Genomic DNA, 18,720 nt, shown 5'->3' on the forward strand with positions numbered 1-18,720 from the left:
GCAGAAGAAAACAGGCAAGCTTCCACTTCCTAGTGTGTCTTTGTCTTGGGACAAAGAGGAGCAACAAGGATTTCCTCTAACGTGACTTCATCATGCTCCCAGGTTGTACCCTGGCGCCAGCAGATACAACTTCAAAAAGTTAGGAAGACCAGAAAGCGACCAACAACAGCAGTAAAAAGCCCAACATGCAGAGCCTGGTCAGAATCCAGTTCCATCAGGCAGCGGCGAGACTCCCTTTTTCCATCATGGAGGGCTTTTGGTCTTCTTTTGTTGTTGAGGGATTTGTATAGAAACTCCTCTCAAATAATGCAGTTACATCAGAGATCAAGGTGCGTTGAAGGAAGAATGGTTGCTGGGGAATCGGCAGGGCTGCTAATTCGGCCACATGCTGACTCAGGGCCACCACACGCATCCGGCTCCTGGGTTGACACGTGAGTGAGGAACAATGAAGCCACATACGCTGCCAAGAACAAATGCGCTGGGAAGTGTTCATGACTCTCACACCCTGCCCCCACTCCTCCCACAGCCAAGCTGCAGTGCGCCTACCCCTCCCTGCACAGGTTCTCCCCACAGCCTGGTGTAGGGGAGAAATCAAACTTACAGACAGATGTCAGCTGTCCGTATGGAAAGACAGTCATGTGACAATGAGTAAATAACAACAGTTGGCCCAGGGCAGCAGCTAAGAGTGATGGGACCGGTACCTAGTTCAGGTACCAGTTCGGTCAGTGACCGGTTCGGTCAGTGTGCCTGGTGTCCACTCTGGTGCTGGAGTGTTCACCAACCACGTAGGACCGAAGCCTGTGCAAAGTTAGAGTTATCCTCCTCAAGTATATTTTTACATGATCGTATTTGTATATGCATGAAAAGGTACCTAAAAATGATACTTTCTCTCAATGAGGACTTAAATAACTTCTTTCCTGATTCTTCATTAAAAGTTTCTAAGTTTTCTACTGTAAACATAAAAATTAAAAATGAGGAAAATGAAGCCATGGCTTTAAGAAGCTCAGATTTTCCAGTGAAAGTGATCTTTGTGATTTTTATTTCAGAGCCTCATTCTGTGTTTCTCTCTGAAGGATGAAGGTATAATGTCTTTCACCATTTGGGCATTTCCTTTTTATTCTGGGTCTAACAGGTTTCCCTGAGAAATGATTTTGCCTCGAACTGATTATAACAACCTCTCTTCTTCTACATCTTTCTGGGAGCTCTCTTTACCCCACTTTATGTATACACAGTGACTGAGGCACTAAGGAAATGCTTGGGGAAAGGCAGAATCTTGACTACCAACTCAGCCATCACAGGAGGGGCCCAACTCATTTGGGCCCACAGTGGCCGGGTTGAGCCTCAGGCTGTGGAAAGCTCCGGAAGGCTGAAAGAAATGGCAGGGCTCCTCCTTATGCAGATTAAGCCTCTCAGTGATTTTGTCACCATGGAACAGCCCTGTGAGCTGGCTGGTGTGGCCTGGTGTTTGAGAGTATCAGATCTGCATGGGACAGATGGGGGCAGCTTAGACCAGGGTGTGGCAGGATAGAAGTTCTCAGTTGTATGCAGTGATTCTTCGCATTTGCCTGACATTTCCTGGAAAATAAGGCTAGAGGGAATGGACATTCCCATCACAAAGTCTCTGATGGACACATTCATGAGGAAGGTATCTTGTAGCCACCCAGGCAAAATGGGTTTCATGAGATCATCTCATAGCCAAGTGGACCAGTACTTCTCTGGCAGGGATCATGTTACCCCAGGGAAGGCATATAGGCAAGAGGCCTGAGGACTGAGTTAAGACCCACTAGACGTGGCCAATACCCTACAGCCAATTGAGTCCTCAATGGCAGAAAAGAAAACAGACATTCTGGTTAATACACTCAGTGGTGGCCATAAATACGCACTCTTGTTCTGAATGTTATTGTCTCATTTTTCCATTTTGTTAGGGCTGTGGAGATGGTTGAAAAGAGATGAGGCTTGGGCCCCTCTCCCTGAACTACCAAGAAAATTCTGGCCCAGCTTTTTACCACCATCTACCAATTGGATGGCTCCCCAAAGTAGGCCTCTGAGAAGTGTCTACCCTGGGTTCCCAAATTTAAGAAAGAGACCTACGAGTCTTCTCAAGTCCACATTTAATATTCCAAGAGAAATCTCTTGTGCTTTCCCTGAAAATACCACTCTGGCCTCGTGTTTGAATGCTGACTCTTGCTGGGAGTTCGGAATCCACGTCCAACATTAAATGGTGCCTTGACCTCATTTAGTGGCTGCATTCTTTAAAAACTCCTTCTACCTTTCTGGTAATAAGGGTGATCCTCTGGAAAAGAGTGTGCACAACATTACAATGTCCCAGATGTAAGACACAATTTATGGGCAGGATTGTCACACATAGTGATGTATGTCCCTCTGGCACCTACTAATATCTGGACTGTGCTAACTGCCATTGGCACCTCTCTCCCTGCTCTTACCCATGGTTGGATTTCCTGATGTCCGCTTGGCTTATTATTTCTCTTTTAGCCTTCAGTTTTCCATAGTCCTCCCACCCATTGATATCTGTGTTTCAGATTAATTTTCGCCAGATGTGAGTGTCTGGACTGCTCCAAGATTTGTTACTCTCCCTCTATGTTCCTAACCTTCTTTGGGCCATTAGTGTAATTTCTCTGACTTTGCTAGTATTCCCAACACCTCCCAAAGTAGTGTCATCTGCAACTTTCTTTCACATGCTCTTCTCTCCCCTTTACAGATCATTAATAAAGAGGTTAAACAAGACCAGACCAGCACCGCACTCTAGAGCAAATGACAACGGGGTGGGAGAAGCCAAAGTGCTCCCTGTGCGCCAGCCCTGGCATAGGAAGGATGTAATGTAATGCAAAAACACTCCACTAGACACCTCCCGCCTCCGGCCCACGGTCATTTATCACCACTGTTTGTTTACGATTTCTCAGCCAGATTTCAGGTCCTGAGAGTGTGGTCATATCCAAGCCAACACGTACTGCTTTGCCAGGTAACTCTCACAAACTCCAGAAAAACCCACAAGAACTTATTTACTGCATTCGATTTTGCTTAAAAGCTTCTACTCCAGCCCCTGAGTTTCATCATACTTGAGAACAGAAAGAGGTAGACTGAGATATTATTACCCTTCTTTCTCTTCCAAGTCATCAGCTCATAATTGTTTGTCAAATATTTGTTGATTTTTCATGTTATACACTCAATTTTTCTTTGAGCCAAAGGAAATCTTCCTCTAGAAACATGGACTAATCTATAGTCTCCAGCAATCAAAACTTCTTTTGCTATACCAACATGTCATTAAAATCAAAGGTAACTGAAGAGGATTTTTCTGCTTTAAGACCTGCTAGAAAATGTGTAGCTGACTTGGGTAGCTATGATCACAAAAATAGATTTCCCCTTTTGGTTTTCCTTTCTTCTGTCTTTTTTCTTATCCCCTTAATCCACCCATCTCACATTATCAACTACTTTCTTCAGCTGGCTTATAGAGTTTGCACTTCCAAGCCTGGTAATAACAATAGCAATGATATTGTGATGAGGACTGGGCTCTTGCTATGCACCAGACATGGCTAGGTGTCTTACTCACCTCAAGTCATCTAATCCTAACCATAGCCCTGTGAGGTGTACACAGTCTTCCCCAAATAAGGTAACGAAGGGATAGAGGACACTAACCCAAGACCACCTAGCCAAACAGTGCCAAGTCAGGACACAAACCCAGTACAATTTAAATGCAGAGACCACATTATGAGCCACTGTAACACATTGCCACCCAATCTCTCATAGATGAGTGGTTCTCCTTTTCTGAGTTACTGGTCCCATGAGCGTCTGTGGAGAATCATAGGCGTTCTCCTTGGAAGATGTGCACATATCCACAGATGAGTCTGTTAGCCACGTCAAAGGATCTGCAGACTCATAGCGGTTCACGGACACCAGCTTAAGAATCTGTATAGTACTCTATATTTTTCCAAGGTAGGAAATGTACTTTGTTCACTGCCTCAACACCAGTACTGAGATGGAAGAAATATTTTTTGAATGAATTATTGATTGCAAGGACTTTGGGCAAGACATTCCAGCTGTAGCTCTGAACAACAGCTTTACAACATATCTTCCAGAGTAGCAGAGGAGGAGGAGAAGAAAGGGCGGAGAGGAGGAACGAAGAAGAAAGAGAAGGTGAGGGAATAGATAAAGCAAAAACATCTCACTTGGCCCAGGAATGAAGTCTGTACTGGAAAGAGACAGAGTCTTTGTCATGGTCGTTCTGAAACACCTCATAACCACTTCTGGTTATATCTCATCTAAACTCCTGAAAACAGGTTATTAAAAGTTTCTTCTACCAGAAATAATACACTCAGAATTTTAAGATGGGAATCCAATCCTTAGGAGTAGGCAAATATCCCACAAAATATGCCTTAAGTGACAGAATTCTTGATACCTCAGGGTTTTGGGGGGACTGTAAAAGCCAATGGCATCTTCCCCCCCATCTGTAGGTCCTTTCATCCTCCTACAATATCGGGAGCTTGGTTTTTCTATAGATCATATACTTCACATTTCTCCCTATTATATGACGGCTGATTTTTCATTGCAACCTTTGATATTCAAGTTGTCTCCTTGTCTTTGAGAGTTAAGAGGAGCTACACACCCTTGAAGTTGGACTTCAGCTATGCTTTAAACTTAGCAGTCTGTATGTCATTGCAATGAGAGGTCAAAGATTCCCATGTCGATACACAGGCAAATAGAAAAAAGGGAGATCAAAAGTCTGTTTTCCTTTGGCCAGTCTGACTGGACACCTGGGGAAAACAGAAGGGAACAAGACTCGTGCTCAGACCTCCACCTCCAACAATGGCCTGTCCCAGCTTTGCCACCCAAGGTAGAAATTTGGAGGCAGTCTCAGGCAGTCCTTTCTCTTACCCATCTATCAAAGTCTTGCTGGCTTCATTTCCTAGTCTTATCTCCAATTTATCCACTTGTCCCCGCTGGGCATCATCTTTCCCACTACTCCCCTTTGTCAGCACCATCAATTATCTCGCAAATGATGGAACAACCCTTACCTCTGCTCTTCCTGCCATGACAGTTCAGCCTCTATACCTCAGCCAGGCTCATTTTACAACATAAATTAAATTATGTCATGTTCCTGCATAAGATCCTCTAATTTTCTTCTCATGTTTTCATTTTTCTTAGATTAAAACCCAAACTCTCCACCTTGGCCTAAAAAGGCTTTACATGATCTGGACCCTTCCCATTTCTTCATCTTCATCTCATCGTTTGAATTTTCTACCCTAGGTTATGGTCTTTATGCTCCATCAGCCCAGAAAGCCCTTTCTCACCCTCTGTCATTTGCATGTCTGCCTGGGACTGCTTCCCAAATACACATTCTGGCCTGAATGCCTACTGACTCTCCTGCTTTCAACGCTTTGCATAAAACTCACTTCCTTGGAGATATGCTTGCTGAAATCCCTTCTGAAGTAGATTAACCAAGTAGGTTCCTCTTGTTAATCTTGAGATCTTCCTGGTTTCCATCAAAGCAACAATCAAAATTTATAAGGTTTCCTCTCCCAGGTCATTCTTTATGGTCTGTTTCCAACAATACTGAAAGATCCACAGCATGGCAACCATGTCTGTCTTACTCATTGCTTTCTTAGTATATAACCAAGAATTTAACCATTTAATGAAAGAATGCATGAATAAGTGGAAAATGAATGGATAAATAAATGAATGAAAGAAAATGGCACAAGGATGATATGAACCTAATCCTCAGCCATAGTATCCTACCAGAGGAGGATATCCCTGTACAGGAGGTATAAAGAAACTTCCATTTTGCAGAGAAAATGGGACTTCAGCTAAAGAGACTGAAAGGCCAAGGCTCTTTCTGTGACTTCTGTCCCCACCACTGGATTTCTCTTGTCCCAGTACAAGCCTAAAGCCTAGCATTTAGACCTTTCCTACTAAGAGAAAGCAAGGGAGAAATAAGCTTCCCAGCCACAATAAAGTATCTCCTTCCTCATTCTTCCTGACAAGAGGCACGACAGGGAGTTCCATTGGCCTCTGAGCACTGCTCCTATGTGTAAGAAAAACCCTTCCTTGTGTCTAAGCACGCTGTGATTCATCCTTGCCCTCCGTAACAGCGTCCATGTGCTGCTGGCACAGAACTACAATTCTTCATTTTGAACAGGATGCACCTACAAGCATCATGGCCCTTTGCCAAACTTGTTAATGCCCACAGCTGTATTTTTATGAATCAGGTCCTAAAAATTTGCATATGTTTTCAATCTAAAAAGACTTCTTCCTTTCTAGTGGTTTAAGAAATAAACATGATTTTGTGTTCAATGTCTGCTCCACGAAGAGAGCTCACCGTAAAAGCTTAAACGTTCAAAAGCCTTGGCAGGTGTGGCACTGGATCCCCCAAGGTGCCTAGATTTGGTCCCTCCTTGCTCCACCTCATTGAATGTTCACAGAACAAAGTACCTCTTGGGGGTCCAAGGAAAGCACTTCCATTCAGTGGAAAGGAAGAGTTATTTGCTGACATAAATGAATGCCACTTCAAGTGGATTTTGATCAAGTGGATTTTATTTTCCTGAAGGAAAATAATAAAGACTTAGGCTGCTTGGTTTTTCTGTTTTGTAAAGCAAGATAGAAAATGCTGTAAGGGCTCCCAGAGCACATTTTCACAATCAAAAGTAGGCGGTGAGAGGACAATGATTGACCACACGTTGCAGGGAAACCCATGAGGGCAACAACTTAGCTGGAGAATGTGACCCTACAGAGTGTCTGCAAGAAAACCAGAAAAAGAAGGCAAGCCAAAGCTAAATTCTAGGCATGGGGAAGTAGGAGTGGGGATGAGCCAGCGGGGAGGGAAAGTAGAGAGAAGCTGGAAGAACACAGGAATGTATGTTGAATTCAAGCAGCACAACTACGTATTTTGTGTGACCCATGACAAAATAAATTGTGGAGCCCCCATGTCCAAAAAATTATTAAGAACTTGAAGACAAGGACAGCAGAGCATTAGACCGAGAGTGCAGCCCTTCTAAGGCTGGGGTTCTGTGGACTATACAGGTTACACGCTGATAAGGCTGGGCTGGGGGAGATGTTTATGGGGAGAAAGCCTAGCTCTAGGGGCTGTCGAAACTCTTTAGAAAAGAAACTTTCCCCAGTTCATTTTGCTCTCAGAAAACACCATCCTTGAATGATCACAGTAAGACAAATAAATCATGCCTGGGCTAGTGTCTGGAAGTGGCAAAAGAAGGAGGAGCTGTCAGCGCTATTATGTTAATTCTAATTTGTTGTAATTTTTGGAGCCACTTTTCCTAAACTGTGATTCATTTCAGCACCAAAACACCAGATTCAAGTCACAGACTTCTGATGCTATTATGAGCATATTACTGATGGCTAGTAAAATAACTTCTTGTGATGTTTCTTTTATAAGGGCCATAAATCAAAATATTTAAAACAGTTAATTTTTAATGTGCCACTATTATCCATCTTTAGTTATAAATTTAATGTCTCCTTAGGCCCCACAGACTGTAATATGACTCAAAACATGCAACGGCTGTTCAAATACGGAAGGTCCCCAGTATCTCATTATTTAAATCCTTAAGATACGGTTTTAAAAGCCTGCGGATATCTGAGCAAACTTGTTTAAAGGAGTCATAAAGGAAGATAGGTAGTTTTCCTCAGAAGTCTATAAAATTTATTAGAACATATTAAAGTAGGATTATATATGGAATAATTTTCAGAAGACATTTGTTTTCTGGGGTACATGGTGCTTGGGGAAATTCGCGGAAGAATAAAGGGGGTAAGGGCTTAACACTGTTGTCTCTATTTGCCTTGAGCAAAGCAGTTTCTCTAGGGGCATTGGTACCAATTCTCCCTGAGGATGACAGCATAGGTCCTATCTTAGAGGATGGCAGGGTGGATATCATGAATCTTGTGAAATAGCAATAAAAATCTTTATTATTCAGGAGGAGACATGAATACAGTCCAGCATCCTAATACTTATGATGGCAGAAGAGTGAGCTTCATGGAAGAAACCCAAGTAGGACCTGCTCTTCTCAAGGTAACCCCCAGACTCTTAGAGACTTCCTCTGCCTCCCCGTCTCTGCATGCTGTAGGCATGTTTCACATACTTACTTTTTAACATTATAAAACCTCCATTTCTTATCTAATGCTACTGTAGATCAAGTGACCTGTGTATTAGCCTTTCTGCTTGAATAAAGGTGATGTATCCCTTAAAGCTTTTTCTACATAGGGAGAGAGTCTCCCAGATTGGATCTTAGGGATTTTTCTGGTTTCCCCACCTCTTCACACTGACAAGCTTCCCTCTGGAACCACTCTGCTTTTGGAAGAGTTGGTTCCAGAGTTGTTTTCCTCTTTACCCAGGGAAGGGAGAAGAGAGGAAACAGAAGGTCTCATGTGACTGGGAAGCAGGTTCTACTCACAGCAAAGGGATCTAGGAGGTGTTACATCTTTACTGTGGAGAAAGATGTGTCTGAAAATCAACCCCTGTGTATTCTCCATAGGACCAGAGAAAGTCATTGGTGGCACCTGCAAAGGTTTAACTCAGCAGTGAAATGCACCAATGAAACTATCACTTGTGGGCAAAACCCACCAGTTATTGTTTTAAAATTCACCTGAAGCACCACTATCATGTAATATGAATGCAAGGCTTGGGGAACAGCACACCTGCCAAGTTATCCCACAAAATTGCCACTCTAATCACAGACTTGTGACATTTCATATTTGTTCCAGAAAAAGAAATGCACAACGAGTACTTCTTGACCATAAAAAATGACCATAGCACACAATTGACCACATTCCTTGTTCTGAACAAAATGGCATATACAGTGTCATCAGTTCAACAGCATATTCTATGGAACCAAAGGTACAGTCAACTCTGGGGAGTTTATGACTTGTTAAACAACCTGCTGTGTCCTGGGGAGGTGTGATTTGCAGCAGCAAGTCTCCAGGGCTCAGTGTCCCATTTATAACCTTGTGGTAATTACATGAGCCACTATTCAATCATAATGCAGATAACACAGAAATAAAGAGTGGATTCTTAATGGATAAAATATCAGCCTTCAAAAGAGCAAAACCCTCTGAAAAATACGCAATGCATGAAATTTATAGTGCAAACCTCCACAGAAACCCAACTTAAAAAAAAAAAAGCAACAGATAGAAGACCACTAATCTGCCAGTACTGATATTTCTATTCTAATGCATATAAAGAAATAGTTACCCATTCACCATTACTATGCCTTGGTCCTTGTGTTTTCTTCAAAACTTTGCCATAGAAGAGAGAGTACAATCCATTAAATGGGCTTCTTAGAGATGATAGTTTCAGCTCCACGAAGATACGCAGTTTATTTTCCTTATTCCTTGCCAAACATTTGACACAACCAGAAGGACAATGAGAGTCACACCACACTGGCACATCTGGTAAAAGCAAGCTCTTGGCTAAAAACCGCTACTGGAGAATTGTGACAATTTCTGAGTCCACAATCATGCCTTTAAAAAGTGTATATAAATCCTAGCAAAGGCACAGTTTACATCTTAAATAACACAGAAACATGTGAATCGTGCTCAACCCAGCCCCAACACGGCAGAGCAATAATGTGGTTGCGGGGAGGGGGAGTAGGAAGGTGGGGACTCTTGGGGGATGGTCACAGAACACAGAAGCAGACACGGGGCACAGTCACAAACACCAGTGAACACAATTGAGCACACATACAATACAATACGAGAATGCAATTTTTAAAGGAAAAATGATATAAAAGATGGTTTCTCACCCCTCAAAACAAAACTGGAACTTTGGTCTACAGGCCCGGCTATGCCCATATGCCCTCCTCGTCATCCTGTGGCCGGCCCGGGTAGGGAGGTGCACGGAGAGGAGAGGAGGGGAGCACCGGAATGAAAGAAGAGAAGGTTAGTTACACCGTGATGCACTGCAAAGGCACACTGATCTTCACTTAGTTTTTCAATCTTAAAGAGTGAGGGAAAAAAAAAAATCTATAGTAACTTAAGTTCCACATCACTGACTTGTCAAATCCGTAACTGTATTTGGCATCTATGGGAACCCCCACACAAAACATCCCACACGCCCAGCTCTGACTCTGTGTCGAGACTGGATTAGAAGATTAAAATTAGTCTACATTAGCAGATGATTATATTTTTGGAAAGCATGCAGTCTGAATTGCATATGCCTACGAGTAGATTAAACCTTTTTAGTAAGCAGAGAAGTAATTATAGTAATCAAATACCCTTAATTTCTCTTAAGCTTAGAGTATCAATAAAGGCTGAAGAAGAATTAAAAAAAAAACAAACTCCATTTACTTGGGTGAAACAAAGTTCTGTGGCATGCAATAATTCACATTGGTTATTTCACAAAGGCTCAAACATGCTGTGATCTTCTGGATTTGTCAGGTTCTATTTTGCTCTCAGCATAAAAAGGATGTGCGCGCCATGGAATGATTATACATTTGCATGGAATGATTGCAATCAAATAAGTTTCAAAGAGAAGAAAGTAAACTTTCGATTCAGTAGAATGCTTGTAGAAAGAGAGTTTCTGTTTAACTTAGAATTGTGCTCAACTATGGATAAACTGAAACTTATTTGGTCTGAATTCTTGTTGTTGAAAATGTTTCCAGAATGGCTCTGGCCACTTTCCTCACTTAGTGAAGGGCCAATAAGCAGAGCAATTGAATCTTTGAAGACAGAAGTAAATCTCCCATCCCAAGGTACTGTTCTGAACAAGAATTCTCACTTTTTATTGCAAGGATTGAAACAAAGTGTAGAAGATTGAGTGGTTCATATCCTGATCTCAAGCATAATTTGGGAGCTGTGTCTTTTAATAAATCCCCAATGAACTGGGTTTTGCCATGATTTGCTTCTTTGTTTTGAAAACCAGGAACAGGAAACAAAATAACTTGGATCATTTTCTCACCGTTTGGATTCTCATTGCATAAATTGTTGTAATATTTGTTTGAATCATATAAAAATGCCAGTATTTCACCATGTTTGATCTAGAAAAACAGCAATTTCATACAGTTCAATCGAACCTTGCCAATAGGCTATGGTAATTTTCATCTATTCAAGCATTCAGATCTGTGGTTTTTGAAGTGAGTTTTCATGTAACATGCTTCTTTTTATTTCTGTATATTTTATTTTGCTCACTTGAAAATGTTATTCTGAGAAGAGAGCCAGAGTTTACCAGACGGCCAAGAGGGAATCTATGGCCCACGAAGGGTTAACAATCGTCAACTGATTTGAGTCTACCAAGGGATTTGCACAGAGTACAAACTGGACAACTCAGTGTGAATATGCATCAACAGTTTAGATAGGAATATTCTAGCAAAAAAATAAAGTACAATTGATCATTTTAGCTGGGTCTTTTCATACATAACTTATCTGTGTCTATTAACCACTATAGAATCTAGCACTTGCTCCTGGCAATAAACTTCCCTTTTCCCTACATAATTTGAGAAATATGTATTTTTATATTCATTAAACTTCCTCTCAGTTCCTGGAGAAAAGCAAAGTTAATGCCCCTTTTTATGCTAATGAAGAAGGAAAATGTACCACCTGGGACCCTGGGGCATTCACAAATGGGTTTCCAGAGGTCTTGCCATCCCTTGAAATTCAAAGCAGAATGTTGTGGGTATGTGTGTAGTATATTTCTCTGGATGGAAGCCCTCGCTTTCATTATAAGGTTTTTGACCCCCAAAGTCACTGCCATAGGAAAACTCCAGGTGCAGAGCGAAGCTATGATTTGCCAAAGTCACAAAACAAAATAGGAGGTTTTCCCTAAAATGCAGCCCACAGACCCTGCTGACCGCTTCTAAATGGCTGTAAAATCACTTTTCATGCAGAGCACTCTATTTCATTTTGCATCTAAAACCCAACAACATGTATACATTTAGTTTGTTTCAAATCCACTCACAGAGGGTTTTAAATTTTGAAGAAGAAAGGAAGAAAGGAAAGCCACTGCCACCAAAATCTAGTACTATTTTCTTAACAGTGAAATGTGGTCTAATGCAAATGACTTTTAGCAAATTAAATATATTAAAAAGTGGTAATTAATTATGATTGAAACAGACAGGAGTTGTAGGTTGAAAATATACACTGCCAATATCACTACTGTGCCTCGTCCACCATAGGAATAAAAAGGAGCTCCCAGATGTCCAGGGTTATTAAAAACCAGATGTTGAGATCGATGTCTTGTATGCTGGTGAATAAAGTAAAGAAATATGACAGTCCAATATAAACTTTGCTAACATTTAACATGGCAGAAATGTGGATAAATTCCTTTAGTGAACTCGGAATATTATGCATTTTTTTCAAGTTTTTTGTTTCTAAAGTTGAAAGTTCTTAACAGAAAATAGAAAGAGAGGTGGTGGCCATTTCTGGTCTCTCTAATCTTCAAAGCTTAAACATGAATTGACCCTAATCACCAAGTGATCTGGGTCAAAGTGAGTGTCCGCTTAGGGAATAAAAAACAAAAATGCAGGAGCTAATCAGAGGGGGAGCTCCAAGTATTTCCAAACGTTCACAGCTGTCTGACTCCTGCATTGCTTACATCTTTGTATGCAAATATTAATTTGTTCAGCAATCTTACTGCACAGAAATGTAAATTTGGGGGCCAAAAAATACGGAACAGATAAATGTCACTTGATCCCTAGCTTCATGCCAAGTTATTTAGAAATTCTTAGGACTTTCAAAATGCATCTATCAGGTCTGGGAGAGTCTATTTCCTTGTTTTTCTGTTTCTAAATCTACTTTGCAGCGGCTTTTCTGGATGTTGTCTGGTGTTACCTCCCTTGTGTGTCCTTCTTGAGTGACTGCTATGCCAGGAGTTGCCCAAATATGGAGGAAGAAAGCCTCTACTCCATCAGGCATCTGCGTGTTTTCTTCCACAGCATCTGGGGATGGGAACATCCAAGGTGGGCTGAAGCTCAGAGCCCAGTGACCACAAAACACAGCAAATTTTGAAGAGCAGGGAGGCTTAGTTATCAAATAACCTCAGGATGAATCTGTAGCTCCAGAGATTATATGAGGCCTTGATGGAAATCCTGCAGTCCCAGATGCTGGATTCTCCAAATACTAAGATAAAACAAAATTCCTCACCGGATGGACCACTCACAGGGCTGTGCTGATGTCAAGATCTAAGGGCAAAGGGATGAGGCATCACTGACAAGACAGGTGGACTTCCTATTGTGGGGAGGGGGGCATTTGTTAGCCCCAGCAAAGAAGGTCTCGGAAGGAATATGACATATAAGCTCTGGGAAGGAATATAATATGGCATGATAAACAGCCCAGTGCAGACTTTTAATTGGTCTCTATTTTCAAGTATTATCTGTAGTCAGCTGGCTAGCCCCAGCTCATCACTGGCTCGCCCCCCCCCCCACCTCCAAAACACCTGCATTTCTCTTTGAGTTCACAGCCAAAGTTTTTTCTTGAAATTGGAAGGCCAGATTCCTAATGGGGACCTTACCATCACACCTGTCCTAGCTGAAAATGAGAGTGAAATGATGGAAGCATCACCTTCAAATCAGCCCACCGCCACTGTGAGAATTCAGCTAGCCGTCTCTGCCAGAAAGTTCACCCTGGCTTCCTTGGGGGAAGGGATGCAAAGAGATTGTCCTGGTTATTACAGCGTCTGGAATAAACAGTCACCAGACTTCTCCCTACCCCCACTTCAGCCCATGCCTGCTCTGACACTTTCTGGAAACATCAAGCTCCAGGACTCCTAACTTTGGCTGCACAGTCCTGGAAGGAGGACGGTATGGGATTTATGATGTGCCCCGTGTCTGGGTTCAACCAAAGCAGCTCCTCTTGGCATTTCCAACTGCAGGTTTGGCCAGCGTCGAGGAAGACAAACACACGTGCAAAGGAAAAAAAAAAAAAAAATGGGTATGAATCTGGAAAACAGGGGCACCTAGCTTTGTCAGGGCACTAGTAGGTTTACTCTCAGGATCAAGTCCAAATCTTCCCTCTGGAGACCTTCCACCCCTGCTTTTCACCGCCCCTGCCTACTGTAATGCTTAGTCCATGGATGAATGTTTCTGTTCAGGTGATGAGGGCAGGAATGCCTGTGAACTCTTGCATGATCTGTATTGTTACAGCCTTTGCGGCCCATCGGCAGACAAGTTCCCCCCAAAGAAGAAGAAAGTTCAGATACTTCCTTTGTACTCTGTTGAAATATAAATGTTAGTTTATTTCTGACCTGGGCCAGAAATGATCCAGCAGGTATTAGCACCTGTGCAGGGTTAGAGAGTATGACAGCTTTCTGTGTTTCCTCACTGGGTCTCACCACTGCTCCATGACACAGGAGTTGGGAGGCTCTTTGTGCAGATATAAAAGGGAAGTCTCAGGAAAAAAGATCAGGTAGCTCACTGAAGGACACCTGGCCAGGAGCTGTGGAGCCAGGGTCAAATTCCAGTCTACCTGACCACAAAGGTATACCTTTCTGACATGTGAACTCTGAAGCCACAAAAGAAAGAGCTCATGTTGACCCTGAAGGCATTTGTTGGTTCTGCTTTTCTCATCTCTGAAGTACTTTGGACTTTGCATGGCCCTCTTTCCGAGCTGTTGAAGGTCCTTGTTGGAGTTGGGTGGCACAGCTTAGGCTGGGTCTCTCTGGCTCTTGGAAGAAAGAGAACCTCACATGCAAACAGTACCTGTCCTTTATGTGGGCATACATCAGCAGCACCCCAGCGAATTTCATGGTCCCTGAGGGAAAAGGCAGAGCCTTTACTCACTTCACACTGCCTCACAATGCCTCAGATGTGGGAATTTAACAAATTATTTCCAAATGAGTAAGTATACAGGATCAGTTCTTGCTTTTCTGAATGACTCAACTCCTCTGAGACAGAAGGCTGCCTGGAGTCCAGAGTTCCTTAGGGTTGCCAAGATTGTGTTTACTCATTTCTCCCAATGATGGCTCCTTCCCCCTTTGCACTACATTAGCTACTTCCCTGGTTTATTCTTCTAACCCCGGCTGGCAAAAAGCTGAATGTCATTGGCTGAGGGGGAATTCGACAGGAGATGTACATATTTAAACAACAACAACAAAAAAACAACAACACTGGGGTGTTTCTCAAGGAGGGGGTAGAGACTAGAAGCCCGTGCAGTCTGTGTTGGTTTCTTCTCAGCAAGTTCATCTCACAGGGCCTGAGGCAGGGCAATCATCTGAGGCCTTTTTCCAAACCATTGAGAATATTACAGAGGTGTGTGTGGCCGGGGAGTAGGGGGGGTTCTCCTTCACATCTAATGAAGTATCTTCAGGCACTTTCTTGATTTTGTGGGGGGCCTTCATTGTGGGGCAACTTGAAGAAAGTAGTTTTCTATTTCCTTCAAGCAAAAGTAATTCTGACAAACCAGTCTTTGGTGCATGGCACCAGATCTCTCAGCTGAAAGAGGCAAGTACCCAGCTGTAGGTGGAAATGCTGGAAGGCTCTAGGTTGGCCAACAATATTGTTTCAGAGCCCAAAGTCAACATCTGTTAAAAGCTGAGCCATTGCCAGATAGTCATAAAAAAGGGGTGAGGGTGGAGACAGGCTTTATATTTGCTCCCTCATCCATCAGTCATTAACACTTGGCTTTGTTAAATACAGTGAAAACTGTGTTTTTAACAGGACTCTGGTTCTGCCATTTTCTGGCTAGTGGGCAAACAAATCCCCTAGCATTTTGACTCATCATTTCCTCAGCTGCCTCAAAAAAGAAAACGGGATCATATCCTGACCCTGATACTTCATAGGGTGCTGACTGAATTAAATTAGAGAATGTAAATTAAACCACTGCGTAGTTGTTGCAAACATAAACTAGGCATACCACCGGTTGGTAGCATCTGATGGTTTGCTACTATTGTAACAAATTATTTGACATTGCACTAAGGCCAAAGGCAGAAAGGGTAAAAAGGACCCAATAGGTGCATAAAATTTCATCCTTAGGCATTTTGGCATCTCTGGGCTGTTCCCAGCTAGAGGTTATTCAGATCATTCATATAGAGATGCTGAACCAATTTTTAAAGAGCCATTACTGTGTACATAAGGTAGTTTTCAGAATTGTTGTGTGTGTTTAAAAGATGTTTCCTATTCTCTTTCCTGGGCTGCTCCCGTTATCTTCAGGGTGCTGCAACTGCCTGGTGTGCACAAGTCAAACGTGATCCTTATGACATCAGTTCAAGAAGAAAAAGAGGAGCAATGGTGTTTAGCAACAGAAAATGGATCTCTCTGCTTTCAGACGTTTCAAGGTTGGCCACCCCCTTTCCATGGGGAAGCCGAAGTGCTACCTCTTCGACAAATGGGACTGGATTAAAGCAGCACGTTGAAAAGGAATCAACCCTCCAGTGTTACCAAGATGAGTTACACCTGCAAGCTGGGGAGTGCAGGCTGTGTCTGAAAACCCTTGTTGACTCAAAAGATATGGCAACAAATCTTTTAATGAAACCCTAATACTGCAAACAAGGTTTAAAAGTAAGAGGAATCAGTAAACCGGGGGACAAAAACTTGACCCAAAATAGAGTAAGACTGAAATCTTCAACAGGCTCAAAGCCTCTGTAAGGCAGAAATCCTTTTCTACCAGGAGGATCCTGCTGCATTAAGCACCTCTCCTTTTTCCCATGCATGAAGACCCTACCTGGCAGGGTTTATCAGACATGCCCTCATGTGCTTACATGTCAGGAATTAACATCACACCCAGATTAAAGAGCTTTGGTAACAACCCGATCATCTGCAAAGCCAGCTTCCCAGCGGCTGTCACCCCGCCTCCCTCTCTCTCCTCCTGTGGCTTGTGATGGTTGGGTGAGCTCGAAACTGCTGGTAGGGGAAGGAGAGTTAAACACTCCCTGAGCAACAGTTCAGACATTTGTTCTCATGTCCTTCTTTACCTGTGGCCACACAGAGAGCCCTGGCAGGTCATTCCCGAGCTGTTGCTCCTAAAAACAAGCAAACAAATAAACTGCCCCCTTTATTTCCCAACGGTGAGAAACTGCACATTCCTCCGGTTTTAGTAGCTTCAGGGATTTTTAATAGTCTTCGAGGATAGAGAAAAAAGTGACATCTGAGCTATCTTTCTATTTCATCTACTTTTTAAAATCCGTTGGGTTTTAAACACAGCATCTTCCAATTCACTTGTGACAAAAGGAGTATTGGCAAAGAGGCAAGGAATCCCAAGGAAAGAACTTGTAACTGTGTGGTAGTGGATGTTAACTAAACATATCCTGCTAATCATTTTGCAATATGTACATGTATAAAATTATTATATTATATGCCTAAAACTAATAAAATGTTAAATGCGTTATATATCTCAATTTTAATTTCTAATTATCTTTTTTCAAAAAAAGAAAGAGACAAATGGCTCACAAAATTTAATTCAAAATGCATCGCAGGATATCTTTGGCTCCAACTGTGAGAAGACCAGCCCAACAGTGGGGACAGCTGAAATCTCTGAACCCTTCTCACATCCAATCAACTTCAGCCCAACAGAAGCCTTCTTCATGAGTTTCTGAATTTGAAGCCTTCATCCCTACGTGAAACCAAAACCCAAGGCCTCATCTAAGAAGTGGGCCAGGAAATTAGGCTTGCAGTGTAAAAAACCTAATTGCTTCTTAATCAGGCCAGCTTCAGACATACTAGTGTGGGTGGGAAACTGATATTAAAAACTGAAGACGTGTAACTTTTCTTATTAGGTTACTGTCATAGGGGACTCAAAATTTGTGCTTTTCTCTCTTGTTCTGTAACTGCACTTTAGTAAGCTCTGATACATGGTAGTTAATTTTTCTTCTATGTAGGAAACATGAAAACATATTTAATGTATTTACACACACACATATATATGTATATATAATATATATTCAAACATGTACTCAGGGGAAGTTAAGGAGAGAAATTTCCAGTTAAACATGATCTTGCGAAATTCTTCCATATGTGGAAAAGTCCTCAGTTCGTCTGACATATAGCGATACATACATATATACACACAGGACACTATGTATACATTTATCCCACATTCATTTAACCTCAAAACATAAAATAAATTCTTTTTTTTTCCTCCCTAAGCAAAAGCTAGGAATAACAACTCTATATACAGAATCCATCTTCGGAGGCCAATGGAGCAAGTTAACCCCCTTGTCTGTTTGTTAGAATTCAAAGAGCTGCACTTTGGCTAATCTGTTGGTGAAAGTACAAGGCAAGCAGGGCATCAATCACAGACCCCGTCTACCATTTCACAGAGAGGGGCTGTGGGCAAGTGGGGAATCCACGGGCCTTGAGTTGGCTTTTTGAGAAGTAACAGGGCCTAGGGAGGGGTTGCTGTGACAGCTTCGTTCCCCTGGTGGACAGTGAGACTCTACGAACTCCTTGCTGACCAAATGTAAAACGCAGGCTCTGGAAGAAGGAGGAGGTGGAGGGGGAAGAGCAGGGGACTTTGACCCCACAGATCTGGGACGAAGAAACAGCTGCGGTTTAGAAATGTTGTCATCAGCCTTTAGCTACCACCTCAATGAGGACCTAACTGTAGGGGTAGCTAGACATTCCCCTCCTATGGAAAGGCTCTGCAGGACACTCACTAATTCTATCTGAGAGCAGGTACCTAAAGCTCAGGTGTATGTAGCATGGACAGAGGTAAAGGGGCAAGAGGTAAGAACCCCATTTTTATCTTGAGCTATCTTAGGGTCTTTTCATCTGTAAGAAGAGGGAAGAGGCGAGATGTTTGGAGACCAGAAATCTCAAAACGAAGGTAGCAAGGGTT

At 42.4% G+C, this 18,720-nt stretch overlaps 1 protein-coding gene across 12 annotated transcripts in view; it reads right to left on the bottom strand.

Moving 5' to 3' along the window:
- ERC2 (ELKS/RAB6-interacting/CAST family member 2) overlaps positions 1-18,720 on the bottom strand; it is a 901,328-nt gene that overhangs the window by 157,153 nt on the left and 725,455 nt on the right. For 2 of the 12 annotated variants that reach the window (XR_004280877.1, XM_032322772.1), the window contains exon 20: positions 9,762-9,827. The exons of the other annotated variants lie outside the window; for them this stretch is intronic. Coding sequence is in view for 1 of the 2 variants with exons in the window: in XM_032322772.1 (XP_032178663.1) it covers positions 9,801-9,827 (27 nt within the window). In the remaining variant the exon portion in view is untranslated. The remainder of the gene's footprint in view (positions 1-9,761; positions 9,828-18,720) is intronic. 12 annotated transcript variants of the gene reach the window in all.

Source organism: Mustela erminea, chromosome 1 (genome assembly GCF_009829155.1).
Source record: "Mustela erminea isolate mMusErm1 chromosome 1, mMusErm1.Pri, whole genome shotgun sequence".
Classification (NCBI taxonomy): domain Eukaryota; kingdom Metazoa; phylum Chordata; class Mammalia; order Carnivora; family Mustelidae; genus Mustela; species Mustela erminea.